General features: G+C 47.0%; 1 protein-coding gene across 1 annotated transcript in view; it reads right to left on the bottom strand.

Moving 5' to 3' along the window:
• CATSPERE (catsper channel auxiliary subunit epsilon) overlaps positions 1-15084 on the bottom strand; it is a 109857-nt gene that overhangs the window by 9789 nt on the left and 84984 nt on the right. The window contains exons 13-14 of the mRNA XM_075063479.1: positions 7258-7357; positions 4046-4132 (exon numbers count right to left, since the gene is read on the bottom strand). Of these exons, the coding sequence (XP_074919580.1) occupies positions 4046-4132; positions 7258-7357 (187 nt within the window). The remainder of the gene's footprint in view (positions 1-4045; positions 4133-7257; positions 7358-15084) is intronic.

Genomic DNA, 15084 nt, shown 5'->3' with positions numbered 1-15084 from the left:
TTCTCCACTGAGCCTTGGTAATCGGTCTCGAGGATTGACTGTAGCTAGTTTCTCCATGATCTTATGCCTCATATCAGCTGCAGTACTCTGCAATGGAGGGGGTGGCAGTCAAGTTTCAGCTTCAGGTGTGGGCTACACATCCACTTGTTCTTCCAGGTCTTCTTGAGTCTGGGATGTAATGTGGAGTTGGTCTATCTCAAGCTGTGAGAGCAGCTTCCTCTTTACTATGTTGAAGCATTGGGTAACTAGCTGTTTCTCAGTAAGTGTGGATGTAGGTCTTTTGTCCACCCATAGTCCCCTCACACGTTTCATATATCCCCTCTCATTAGGTCTACTGTTGTAGTAGCATTTCATCAATTCCAGGTTCTCTTGTCTCATCCATGAATGGTTTGTTCCAGTAACCCACTTATCATCAGATTGTCCTGGTTCCTCAACATCTGGAGCGGACCTTGTTAATCCGGGCTACGTCCGAGCCAGCATGACTCTCCTAGTTCTTGTCACTGTCATTTTTTTTTTTTGAGGTAGGCAGGTGAAGCGTTAGGGGGTCTTTTGCCCAAGGACCCCTACTGGAAAGTTGGGTACCAACCAGGATTTGAACCCCGGTCTCTCGTATCAAAGGGTGGTCTCCCATATCAAAGGGCGGTGCTCTTAACCACTACGCTATCCATATATATGACAAAGCAATAACGCCTTGGAGATCTAGCTTCACTGGCTAGCAAGGACGGGAGAAGCCTGGTTCCCACACGTTCCTTGTCTTGTTTCAAACAGTCTACACCCTAAACTAAACTTGTTTAATTTAAATCTAAACCAACCCAGTGCTGTATCTGAATTGAAGTGACTGGGATTCATTAACTCCAGTTAATGTGGCAAGCTGCTGGGTATTTACTCTTTAAAGGAGCAAGCAAACCTTCTTAGCCCTCTGAATGCTCCAAGAAAGATCTGGACATTTCAGAGCAGATAGTTTGGGGAAAATTCAGGACTGAGGGTGTGTTGGAGTCACTTGGCCAGTAGTAACCAAAGCTGGTAGATGCCAGAATGAGGCTGGGGTGTAACAAGCAAGCTGCTGGAATCAGAGTGCTGAGCCAGAGCTGCTTAACAAACGGACAGTGCATGCTTGTCTGTTGGCTGTCAGCAAGGCTGGCTCCAGGCACCAGCGAAGGAAGCAGGTGCCTAGGGCGGCCAATAGAAAGGGGCCGCACTCCATCCGTCGTTGGAGTGGCACGTCCGTGTCTGTGGCGGCAATTCAACAGCAGGTCCTTCAGTTCCTTGATTCCTGTTCAATGGCAGCTCAATCACTCTGCTTCTGTTTTCAGTGGTAATTCAGCCACAGGTCCTTCCCTCCTTCTCTTTTTCTTCGGTGGCAGCTCAATCGGGTTTTTCTTTTTTTTTCTTTTTTTTTTTCCTTTGCTGCTTGGGGCAGCAAAAAGCTGGAGTCAGCCCTGGCTGTCAGTGCCCAGGCTATGAGCCACAGCAGCAAAGCATTGAAGGCACCTAGAGTTGCAGGGTTGGTGGTAAAACAACCACAGCCCAGAACATGACATAAGGGAATGGGTTCAGACAGACCAACGTGCTAAAAAGGCATGGGGACATAAGGGTATTCAACGTCAACACTGAAACATAAAAAAACCAAAAACCAAAAACAAATAAACAAACAAAAAACAGTAGAACTAACTTCCCTTATTTGTGGAGATGCCCAAAACCTTTACCCCCAACCTGAGGCCTCTAATTGCTTTGGTGGTGCACATTAAGATGAGATGCACAGCGTGGTGACATGGCTGTTAGGTGGCTGCTCAGTCTGGACCTCTGGCCTGGAGGAATATATTGCTCCTCAGCTACTCAGCCTTCACCTTCTCTTGGAACACATGCCAGTCTAAGTGCAGTGTTCACTACCTTTCCCAGTTCAACTGTGGTGCCTTCAATCATAGTCCTTTCCCCAGGCTCACGCACCCTCCCACCTAGGGCAACACAGTCCTTCCTTCCCTGATCCCTCCCCACAGCCCTCACTCTCCCAACCACACACTCCTGCCAAGATAGTGCCCGCCCCCAAGTTCCTCCCCACTGTTCATTAATCCTCCAGCTTCTTGTCCCTCTGGGCCATTGATCTTCCAGGACTTGGCTGCTCACACTTCAGTGCTGATTACAATAGTTTAGTGAATTGGAATCATATCGATAAACTAGGCAAATACAATTTAGATGGGGCTACTATAAGGTGGGTGCATAACTGGCTGGATAACCGTACTCAGAAAGTAGTTATTAATGACTCCCAATCCTGCTGGAAAGGTATAACAAGTGGGTTCCGCAGGGGTCTGTTTTGGGACCGGCTCTGTTCAATATCTTCATCAACGACATAGATGTTGGAATAGAAAGTACGCTTATTAAATTTGCAGATGATACCAAACTGGGAGGGATTGCAACTGCTTTGGAGGACAGGGTCAAAATTCAAAATGATCTGGACAAATTGGAGAAATGGTCTGAGGTAAACCGGATGAAGTTCAATAAAGACAAATGCAAAGTGCTCCACTTAGGAAGGAACAATCAGTTTCACACATACAGAATGGGAAGAGACTGTCTAGGAAGGAGTATGGCAGAAAGAGATCTAGGGGTCATAGTGGACCACAAGCTAAGTATGAGTCAACAGTGTGATACTGTTGCAAAAAAAGCAAACGTGATTCTGGGATGCATTAACAGGTGTGTTGTAAACAAGACACGAGAAGTCATTCTTCCGCTCTGCTCTGCGCTGGTTAGGCCTCAACTGGAGTATTGTGTCCAGTTCTGGGCACCACATTTCAAGAAAGATGTGGAGAAATTGGAGAGGGTCCAGAGAAGAGCAACAAGAATGATTAAAGGTCTTGAGAACATGACCTATGAAGGAAGGCTGAAAGAATTGGGTTTATTTAGTTTGGAAAAGAGAAGACTGAGAGGGGACATGATAGCAGTTTTCAGGTATCTAAAAGGGTGTCATCAGGAGGAGGGAGAAAACTTGTTCACCTTAGCCTCTAATGATAGAACAAGAAGCAATGGGCTTAAACTGCAGCAAGGGAGATTTAGGTTGGACATTAGGAAAAAGTTCCTAACTGTCAGGGTGGTTAAACACTGGAATAAATTGCCTAGGGAGGTTGTGGAATCTCCATCTCTGGAGATATTTAAGAGTAGGTTAGATAAATGTCTATCAGGGATAGTCTAGACAGTATTTGGTCCTGCCATGAGGGCAGGGGACTGGACTCAATGACCTCTCGAGGTCCCTTCCAGTCCTAGAGTCTGTGAATCTATGAATGCCCCTTTGGCCCAGCAGAAAGCCAGTTTGGGGCCTCGTGAAGTGATTTTGTTTGGATGAGAAATCAGTGAAACAAAATTGAGGTAATCCTTGGTGTAATTTTTTTATACATAGAATTATATTGGTGAAGTCCTAGTTCCATTGAAGTCAATAATGGAACTTTGATAGACTTTAATGGGCCCAGGATTTCACCCAAAGTTCTGTTTCTCTGAACATACAGCACACATGCTTTTGTAGAAATTTCAAGCCAGACTCCAGCCCTGTGCCCAAGAAACTGCTGTAACAGGGTCACACGCTGCTGCTGCTTACTCACTCTAACTGCTTAAACACACAGCCTTCTTACAGCCCACAGCCCCTAGCTGTGCTTGGGGAAAATCCATTAGTTCCATACTTTCCCTCTGGCCACATGGCTTGCCATATCTCTCAAGGGTTAGCCCCTCTCTTGTGTCCAGCTGTTTACCACTTCAAAAGAAGTTTAATTGCTCCTAAAGCTATACAATATTTTAGAACACACATTTATTTTATTTGTGATTTTCTTTCAACCAGACACATGGCAACAAGGGGTTAGTGTCTTTCGGAATAACAATATACTTTCATAGCATTATCAGATAATCACTGTACTGCCATCTGACTTGTATTCCACTTGCTCCATCATGCTTTAATTAGGCTTCCCCCTCCCTGAGATACTAATAGTGTGAGAATGCCAAGTAAGACAGCTGCAGAGTTCATTCATATTTCTCATAAACTATTTGTCCATATAGAATTTCCTACCTGTGGCCCCCATATTTCGTCTAATGTACTGTTTTCATGTTCCTCAAGCATGGAAATCCAAGTCTGTGCTTCACGCAAACAACCCACCTATTCAAAAGAATTCAAATGTACAAAATAAAAAAAAATTAGTTCTGTATCCCTCTGTTATTTTCTGAAAGGTAATTCAGTATTTACATAGGTATTGGGCATTGTGGTTCTGCATATTTTATTTCTCATATAGCTCCTATAGTGGTATAAATCTAAGGCAACAAAACATACTTGGGGAAAGATTCTGCCCTTAGGGGGTACATTGTTTTAAAATAAAATATTGGGGTAATAAGATTAGGAATAAGAATGTTAACGTCAAGTACGGCTTCAAGTTTCAATAGCTACCTATACTGATTGAAGTAGGCAGCACCGATGAGAATAAAATAAATGCTTCATGAAGGGAGCCAAATTAAATGGGCTTGACTTGACCATCAGGGCCGGCTTCAGGCACCAGCGAAGGAAGTGCTTGGGGTGGCCGATACAAAGAGGTGGCACGTCTGGGTCTTCGGCGGGAATTCAGCAGTGGGCCCTATGTCTCTCTCTTCTTCTTTGAGCTGCCGAAGAGGAAGAGAGGGAGTGAAGGACCCGCCACCGAACTGCTGCCGAAGAATGGAGCGGCGCGACTGAGTTACCTCCGAAGTGCTGCCGATCGGCTTTTTTTTTTTTTTTTTTTGCTGCTTGGGGCGGCAGAAAACCTGGAGCCATCCCCATTGACCATGATATGTAAATAGCACTAATGTAAACTGTAGCCATAGCAAAAATACATTCTGAGAAGGAAAAGGAACAAGTGAACTTGTAGCCCTTACAGCATCTACAATATCTGAGCTGTGCATTTTGTCAGGAGTTGGTACCAGAAAGGCAGTAATAAACCAAAAAATAAAAACAAAAAAGGGGGACTGACACACTGAAGCACTTAGGGTATGTCTACACTGCAATTAGACTCAGGCTCGCAGGGCTTGGGCTAATCGGCTGTTTAACTGTGGTGTAGGGTATAGACGTTTAGGCTCGGGTTGCAACCTGAGCTCCCACTCAGACCCTCCCACCTTGCAGGGTTCTAGAGCCCAGGTCCATCCACCCTAAATGTCTAAACCACAATTAAACAGCCTCATAGCCTGAGCCCCACGACTCCAAGTCAGCTTGCACAGGCCAGCCCTGGGTTTTTAATTGCAGTGTAGACATAGCCTTAGGAAAAATGTATGGTGTCCAAGAAACAATGAGACATCAAAACAAAGTGGGATGCAACACAGCTGAGCCAGACAGTGACCCTCCACAGGTGCTCCTTCATCAATCATGGTCATTCAGGTACTGACCATACTCTGACTTCACTTATATAAGAAGGACTACATCCAGGGCCGGCTCTAGCCATTTCACCGCCCCAAGCCCGGCGGCACACCACAGGGGGTGCTCTGCCGCTTGCCGGTCTCGCGGCTCTGGTGGACCTCCCGCAGGCGTCCCTGTGGAGGGTCCGCTGGTCCCGTGGCTCTGGACCTCCCACAGGCGTGCCTGTGGATGCTCCACCGGAGCCGCGGGACCAGCGGACTCTCCACAGGCACGCCTGCAGGAGGTCCACTGGAGCCACCTGCCGCCTTCCTGGCAACCGGCAGAGTGCCCCCCGTGGCATGCCGCCCCAAGCACGCGCTTGGCGCACTGGGGCCTGGAGCCGGCCCTGACTACATCCCAAGACTCTAGTCCCCATAACATTAGGGCTCTTTTATGAACTGTTGACAGAGGAATCCAGTCTGCCATCCTCTGAGGTCCCACAATCCCATACTATGGATGAAGATTCAGCAAGAAGTAATTCAGGTAAGAGGCCTGAACCAAAGCCATTGAAGTCAACGATTTATTTCCATTTTTGTTTTAATCAAACCCAAGGTTAGTACTGTCTTGCTTTAGTATCTTCCTGCAGGGGTAGGGATGATGATGATGTATTGAGCAGCTATGCCATACAAGCCATGGCTTTTCTATTGCCAGCCATTTCCATCTTCCAAACTGTGAAGCGTTAATTCTGCTAAGGCTCATCCCTATTTTTGCCAAATTCTGGCCTAGTCTAGCAATAATTCCATTTCCTAGCCTTCCACACATTACTTTCACAGCATGATCTGGCTTTCGGTGTCCTGGGGAGCATGTCACTCTGCTTAAAAATGAAAGGCTATATTCTGTTTTGCATAGGCGGCAAATTCTCCAGGTGCCAGTGGGTGCTTGACCCCTCCCGCCCCCACCCCGACTCTGCCCCTGCCCTGCCTCCTCCTGCCCCGCCCCACCCTCATTCCAGCCCCTTCCCCAAATCTCCACCCCAGCCTCTTCCCCTTCCTTCCTGTGACCGCACCACGTTCCTGCTCCTCCCCACTCCCCCAGCTTGTTAAGCACTGGGAGGAGAAGCGGGAATGCGGCACACTCAGTGGAGGAGGCAGAGGTGGGCGGGAAGCTTGGCTGCCAGTGGGTGCAGAGTTTTTTTTCCCCTGTAGGTGCTCCATCCTGGGAGCACCCACGGAATTGGCACCTATGCTGCTTTCAGTTATATAGAAATTGCCTTCCATAGGATTGCATGGGTATTACTGAGGGCAGAATTTGACTTCAGAGACTGCAATGATCTCTTTTTAAAAACAGGCTAGATAAACACCTGTCAGGTATGGTCTAGGTATACATAGCAGGAAGGACTAGATGATCTCTTAAGAGCTTCTTAGCCTTACCTTTCTGGGATTCTATATGGATAGTCCTATATTCCCATTTCCCCACAGAGGGCAGACTAAAACTTCAAGATGGTTTTGAAGATTCACTTCCTGAACCAAACTACCATGCACATAATTCTTTTTTCTTTTCTTTAATTACCTCTTGATTTTTATTCATGTGTTCAGTTTTGAACAGTGTCTGCAGTCCAAATCGATAAATTAAATGCTGAAAGTTAAAAGTAATGAAATCTGCAACTACTATACAATACCTCCATTCAAACAGGGTGATTCAGACTGAAGAGGATTGAACATGTATAAAAACAAGCTTTACTCAACTGCAGTAGGGTGGCCAGATAGCAAGTGTAAAAAATCAGGACAGGGGTGGGGGGTTATAGGTGCTTATATAAGAAAATGCCCCCCAAATCAGGACTGTTCCTAAAAATCGGGACATCTGGTCACCCTAAACTGCACACAATATATAGTGACAAATATAATCTAAATAAAAAGATGCCTTACCTGCTTCATAGATGAGTTGTAGCTGTAGTCACTTCTGCCATGTATCTCCCATAATATAAAATTTGCCTCAACTGTTTTAACAAATGCGCTGCCATCATATCTATAAACAATACAGGTATAATATAATGCTTCAGTAAAAACATATAAATTGGCAAATACCTTTCATTCCATGGCCATGGTGGGAAAGATGGACAGTGCAGTGCTGCTGTGCAAAAGGAGTAAAGGATAAGCAGGAAATGTACAGCCCAGAGCAGAGGTGGGCAAACTATGGCCTGTGGGCCACATCTGGCCCATGGGACCATCCTGCCTGGTCCTTGAGTTCCCAGCCAGGGAGGCTAGCCCCTGGCCCCTCCCCTGCTGTCCCCCCCTTCCCTGCAGCCTCAACTCACCATACCACCAGTGCTCTGGGCAGGGCTGCGAGCTCCTGCTGGGCAGCATGGCAGTGTGGCTGGCCCCGGCTGGGCAGCACAGCTGCCAGTCTTGGTGCTCTGAGTAGCATGGTAAGGGGGTGAGGGGGTTGGATAAGGGGCAGGGAGTCCCAGGGGGCAGTCAGGGGATAAAGGGCAGTTGTATAGGCGTGGGTGTCCTGGGAGGGGGCCTGTCAGGGGGTGGGGGTGTGGATAGAGGTTGGGGCAGTCAGGGGACAGGGAACACAGGGGGTTGGATAGGGGGTGGAGTCCTCGGAGGGCACTCAGGGGACAAGGAGCAGGGGGGTTGGATGGTTTGGAGGGTTCTGAGGGGGGCAGTTAGGGGGCGGGAAGTGGGAGCCAGGCTGTTTGGGAGGCACAGCCTTCTCTACCAGGCCCTCCATACAGTTTCAGAACCCCAATGTGCCCTCAGGCCAAAAAGTTTGCCCACCCCTGGTCCAGAGGCTTTGCTCTGAGGACTCCCTACACAACAATGCACTGTGGGCAAATAGAATGTAGCATCATGGGACCAAAGGATCTTCTGCAGTGTGAATATTCCTTCCTGCAGCACTGGGTTGGCTATTGTTACGCTTGCCATTCAGCTGGAGTAGCCATTACAGCTTCAGAGAACTATGCAGTGCAGTGGGAAGGAATCCTCTTGCCACACAATATTTCAGCTTTATACTTACAAGGCAATATCAGGGTGAAAAGGTATTGCATAATGAAGATCCATTAGGCAGCCATACTTATCCCAATTATAATTTACCACCTAAAAAAGAAAAGTTGTGGTAATATATTGTATATTTCTCTATATTTCTTCTTTGCATGTGTAACCCACACACCTTCTGGGTGTGGTGTTGTGTCCCACCTAATGGCACTGAGACCACTTAGAGAGAAAGATAAAATGAGTCTGTTCTACAGCCTTAGCTAACAAGCACTTGGCTTTTAGCTCGTGCTGTAAAGACTCATGCACTAAGCTCCAAAGGTCCCTCGTTGAAGCCTGTCCGTCTGTCGGCATTACACATGCACATTCACATCAACTAAAATAAAACCCTATAACTCTCTTACCAGGTCTTCAGTTGTTGGATCCCACAGATATTCCCTAGTGTAAGGAAAAACTTATTGTTGGTTTTACACCTTTTAAAACCATATTCCCCTCTTTTCTGGTAAAAAATGGATTGGATTGTTTAAGTAGGCAGATTTAAAACTGAGCATGCAATTTTTCTTCAAGGTTTAAAAACATGCGAAACTAGCTTTTCCAAATCCCCCTGCTATAAAGTTGTAAACTCTGCCAGTTGTAATGTATATCATTAGACATCTTAAAGAGACATCAACTTAAAAATAGCACTTGCATCTGACAATCTGTAAGCAACTACTGTTATAAGCATTACTCATAACTAGTAACTAAAATAGCTCTTTTTCCTCCCAAGTTTCTTCTCTTTGAGCATTTGGGTGCTCTCCTGGCCCCATTGAATTCAATGGGATTTTGCTATTGACTTCAGTGGGCCATGGTTTCACTCTTTGTGTACAGTCACTTTCATTGTATAGTCATTTGAGTGTTGATCATGTTACCATTGAAATCCAATGACAGAACTCCCATTAACTTCTATGGGTGAAGGATTAGACCCTTAGTTGAACTGTTTGTGTGGATATTTCAGACAGCAACATTGGAGAGAAAAACTTTTTAAAACAATTGGATGATGTGCAGCTCACCCCTGCCCCGCCTCCTCCCCGAGCACGCTGTCGCTGCTTCACTTCTCCTGCCTCCCAGGCTTGCGATGCCAAACAGCTTAGGTGCCGCATTCCTGGGAGGCGGGAGAAGTGAAGCAGGCACGCTGTGCTTGGGGAGAAGGTGGGGTAGGGGTGAACTGGGGTGGGGAGTTCCCCTGCGTGCCGCTCCCCACTCCCCTTACTTGCTGCAGGTGGCCCTCCCGCGCTCCCCTACCCCAGCTCCCTCCGCCTAAATGCCGGTGTCAAGCAGGGCGGCTGAAGAGCCGGCCGCCGCGGTCACTGCCAAAGAAAATGCCGCCTCCCAAATCCTATGCCCTACGTGACCGCGTAGGTCGCCTAAATGGTTGCACCGGCCCTGATGATGTGATTGAATCAAACACAAAACTTGTGATGGGGACTAAAGGACAAGTGTAGTAAACTGCTTTTAGCTAGATTTTCTTTCTTTCTCTTTCTTTGTTTTCACTAGGTTTCAAGTTGAGAATGTCTCTTTACAAATATTTAGAATACTAATTTGTTTAAAGTAATTGGTATTGCATTGCTATGCTGAGAAAGAAAATAAAATTGAGATTAAATACATAAATATTGAAATATTCTAATTTTTCCACAACATATATATATAAATAATGTGGCTTCCTGCATTTTCATATATAATATATATCTAAAAGGCCCTATATTTCTTTTTATGGTCATTTAATAAAGCAAGTTTCTTACCCAGGTATTTTGTAAGTAGTAAAATTATGTTTGATACAGGTTATAGCTGAAGGTCTGTGGAAATAAAACAGATGATCAGTATAATTTAAGGGTTTTTATTTGTTACTAAAGCAGTGCATGAAAATGTAAATGACTGAACTCATCATGCTAGTATTATCTGAGAATTATCACTATCCAATATTTATTCTATATTTTGACCTCTATTCACCAAAACTTTCTCAAATGCTTTGATACATTAAATATGGGCCAGATTCTCTCTCTCTCAGTCTGGTCCCTTTTTCACCACTCTGGCAGTGCAAATGGGCCATACACTAGCCACATCTGGCTAGCTGTGAATTCCCTCAGCAGAAAGAAGCTCTCAACTGACATAGAGCCAGCATAGCATAACTGGTTCTTATTCCACTTTGCATTTGCCAAGTGAGGGAAAGGGATGAGGCTGGAATGCCACTGTGGTCTGCCTTGGGGGGCCTTTGCCAGCTGGCATATGTTAGAGCAGCCCTAGGACTGCTCTAATCTACTCTGGAGCTGAAGCTGTGCAGGGCAAAGTTTCATGAATCCAACTTCTCATCTGCACTGAGCACCCATTTCAGTGATAAAAATTGGTTATTGTTGTTCTTTGAGAAATGTTGCACATATACATTCCACTTAGGTATGTGCGCTCTCCAAGCACAATCACTTGAAATTTTTCCCTTAATGGAACGCGTCAGGGTGCCCCCTGCCAGTGTATGCCAACAAGCACCAGTATAAAGCGTCCAACCAACCCTACATCCCCTCAGTTCCTTCTTTCTGGAAAACTCCAGTGTAGGGGGACAGGTTGTGGAAGGGACATATTCAGTGCATTTCAAAGAAGAACAGTTATGGAAGGTTAGTAACTGTTTTTTTCTTCTTTGAGTGATTGCACATGTGCATTCCACTCTATGTGACTCCTAAGCGGCTGAATAGGTGGAGGGATTGGAGTTCATGGACACACAGACTGAAGAACATCTTGACTAAATTTGTCATAATCTCTGGAATGCTGAATGACGGCATAATGGAAGGAGAATGTGTGCACTGATGACCAGGTTGCTGCTCTACAAATATCCTGAATAAGAATCTGCACTAGGAATGCTGCTGGGAATGCTTATGACCTTGTGGAATGAACAGTCAGGTTAGTTGGTGGTGAAACGCTGACCTACCTAATTGTAACAAGTGCGAATACATGAAGTACTCCAAGATGAAATTATCTGTGAAGAGATTGTGAGACCCTTCATCCTGTCAGATACAGCTATGAACAGTTGAGTGGACCTTTAGAATGGTTTAGTTCTTTCTATGTAGAAAGCTAGGGTTCGTCCATCCAATGAGTAAAGACATTCATTCCTATTTGCATGAGGCTTTGGATAGAAGACAGGTAGGTAGATTGCCTGATTGCTATGAAATTGTGAAACCACTTTTGGGAGAAAACGGGGGTAAGGACGTAAATACACCTTATCCTTAATGAAGACTGTGTACAGAGGTTCTGATGGGAAGGGATGGAGACCCTTCTGGCTGAAGTGATGGCGACTTAGAAAGCCACTTTCCAGGAGAGATATAACAAGGAGCACATTGCCAAAGGTTCAAGCAGTGGCCCCATAAGCTTTGATTAGACCAGGTTCAGGTCCCAGGCGGAACAGGTTCTTGCTCGAGGGTACTGTATAACCTTTCTAGACCTCTGAGGAACTGGACAGACGGGTCATCTGAAAAAATTGACCCAATGGTGGAAAGCTGATACCCCTGCAAGGTGAACCTGACAGAGGAGATTGCTACGCCTTGCTATTTCAGGTGCCATAAATATTCAAATATGTCTTGTATGGATGAATGCATGGGTGAGACTCCATGTTGGGATGCCCAAAAGAGAACTGCTTCCACTTCAAGAGAGGAGGGCTGGCGGAGGGCTTTCTACTACCAAGTAGGACCTGACAAACTTGCTCTGAGAAAGCCTGCTCTCTGAGATTTAGCTATGAAGCTTCCAGCCATTAGATGAAGGAGGCTCAGGTTTGGGTGGAGCAGTCAACTGTGGGCCTGAGAGATCAGGTCTGGATGCAACAGAAGTGGGATTGAAGTTGCCACTGAAATGCCTAGCAGAGAACCAGTGTTGGGAGGGCCATGCTAGGGTCCATCAGAATAATCTGGTCCTGGTCCTATTTGATCTTTAGCAGCAACCTCTGCATGAGTGGACTAGGAGGTAAAGAATAGTAAAGATGACCCATCCAAGGTATTAAAAAGGCATTTATGATATAACTTGAACTCTGGCTTCTTAGGGAGCACAACTGGTGACACTTTCTGTTGTACTTGTTTGCAAATAGGTCTATCTAGGGAATCCCCCACTGCTGGAAAACATCTCTCACCACATCCAGGTGAAGGGACCACTAGCGGTGACTGCAGAAAGACCTGCTGAGGTAATCTGCCAGTTCTGCGTTCCTGGAAGGTAAGACGCCTCAAGACTGATTGGCTATGTAAAACTGTCATAGCTGTATTGCTTCTTGACAAAGGAAGGAAGAGCAAGCTCCTCCTGGCCTTTTGAGATAAAACATGGCTGCAGCGTTGTCTGTGAGAAAAGACGGTTACTCACCTTTATAACTGTTGTTCTTCGAGATGTTTTGCTCATATTCATTCCAATTAGGTGTGCGCGTGCTGCGTGCACGCTTGTCGGAAGATTTTTACCCTAGCAACACTCGGTGGATCGGCTGGGTCGCCCCCTGGAGTGGCGCCGCTATAGTGCTGGATATATACCCCTGCCGACCCAACGGCCCTTCAGTTCCTTCTTGCTGGCTACTCCAACAATGGGGAAGGAGGGCGGGTTTGGAATGGATATGAGCAACACATCTCGAAGAACAACAGTTACCGAGGTGAGTAACCATCTTTTCTTCTTTGAGTGCTTGCTCATATCGATTCCAATTAGGTGATTCCCAAGCCTTACCTAGGCGGTGGGGTCGGAGTGAGACGTTGCAGAATGCAAAACTGCTGAGCCAAAGGCTACATCATCTCTGGACTGCTGAACCCATGCATAATGTGAGGCAAAGGTGTGAATTGATGACCAGGTAGCAGCACGACATATGTCCTGGATGGGGACATGGGCCAGGAAAGCGGCAGATGAGGCTTGCGCCCGAGTAGAATGGGCGGTGAGATGGCTAGCCGGAATGTGAGCCAATTCATAGGCATGTTCGGATGCAGGATGTCACCCAAGATGAATTCTTTGGGAAGAGACCGGGATGCCTTTCATCCGGTCTGCCACTGCTACAAAGAGCTGAGGCGAACGTCGGAAGGGTTGGTCTCTCGATATAAAAGGTGAGAGCCCTATGGACATCCAAGGTATGCAGTTTTGTTCCTGACGCGATGAGTGCGGCTTCGGGAAAAAGACTGGGAGAAAGATGTCTTGATTGACATGAAAGGCAGACACCACTCTCAGGAGGAAAGAGGGTGCGGGCGCAGCTGTACCTTGTCCTTGTGGAATACCATATACGGGGGTCCGCTGTCAAAGCCTGAAGGTCCGACACTTGTCTTGCCGAGGCGATAGCGACAAGGAAGGCTGTCTTCCAGGAGAGGTACAGCAGCGAGCAGGTGGCCAGAGGCTCAAAAGGGGCACCCATAAGCTTGGCTAGCACCAGGTTTAGATCCCAGGTAGAGGTCAGCATCTGACTTGAGGGACCAGCCTCCAATCCCTTAAGGAACCTGGAAACTATGGGGTGAGAAAAGATTGAACTGCCACTTTCCCCTGGGTGGAAGGCGGAAATAGCTGCCAAATGCACCTTTATAGAAGAGACCGCCAGGCCCTGCTCTTTCAGGGACCATAGGTAATCCAGGTCAGTGGGGACAGATACCTGTCCGGGGACTAAGTTATTCTGAGTGCACCAGTAGGAGAAACGCTTCCACTTGGCGAGATATGTCGTCCTCGTGGAAGACTTCCTACTGCCCAAGAGCACCTGTTGAACCGAGGCAGAGCAACGCAACTCAGACTGGCTCAACCACACAGCAGCCATGCCATGAGAAGAAGGGATTGCAGGTCCGGATGGTGAAGCTTGCCGAAGTCCTGTGTTATGAGGTCCGGCCAGAGTGGCAGGGGGATCGGGTCTGCCACTGAGAGGTCAAACAACAGGGTGTACCAATGCTGCCTCAGCCATGCTGGAGCAATGAGGATCAGGTGGGATCTGTCCCTGCGGAGCTTGAGTAGGACTCTGTGGACGAGCAGAAATGGTGGGAAGGCATAAAGTAGGTGCCTCTTCCACGGGATCAGGAATGTGTCTGAAAGGAAGCCCGGGGAGCGTCCTTGGAAGGAACAGAACACTTGGCATTTCCTGTTCTCTCGAGAGGCAAAGAGGTCTATGTGGGGAAAGCCCCAACTCTGGAAAACAGAATGGATAACGTCCAGGTGTATCGACCACTTGTGAGACAGGAAGGACCTGCTGAGGTGATCTGCCAGAGTGTTCTGGACTCCTGGGAGAAAAGATGCTACCAAATCGATAGAGTGGGCTATGCAAAAGTCCCAGAGGTGAATGGCTTCTTGACAAAGGAAGGAGGAGCGTGCTCCTCCCTGCTTGTTTATGTAAAACATGGCTGTTGTGTTGGCTGTGAACACTGATACACAACAGCCTTGTAGATGGTCCCGAAACACCTGGCATGCTAGACAGACTGCTCTCAGCTCCCTCACGTTGATGTGCAGGGCCAGCTCTTGGGGCAACCAGAGGCCTTGAGTGTGAAGGCTCCCGAGATGGGCACCCCAACCCAGAAATGACGCGTCTGTGGTTAGGGCCACCGAGGGTTGCGGTGGGTGGAATGGCATCCCTGTGCAAACCAGAGAGGGGTCTAACCACCAAGTGAGGGAGTCAAGAATCTTCCTGGGGATAGTGAGCACCAAATTCAGACGGTCTCTGTGTGGATGGTATATTGAAGCCAGCTAGGTTTGGAAGGGACTTGGTCACAAAGGTGCAGGAGGCCATGTGACCTATTAGGCCGAGGCAAGTGC

This window comes from Chelonoidis abingdonii, chromosome 3 (assembly GCF_003597395.2).
Source record: "Chelonoidis abingdonii isolate Lonesome George chromosome 3, CheloAbing_2.0, whole genome shotgun sequence".
NCBI lineage: Eukaryota > Metazoa > Chordata > Testudines > Testudinidae > Chelonoidis > Chelonoidis abingdonii.
This window is presented reverse-complemented; position numbering and strand designations above follow the sequence as displayed.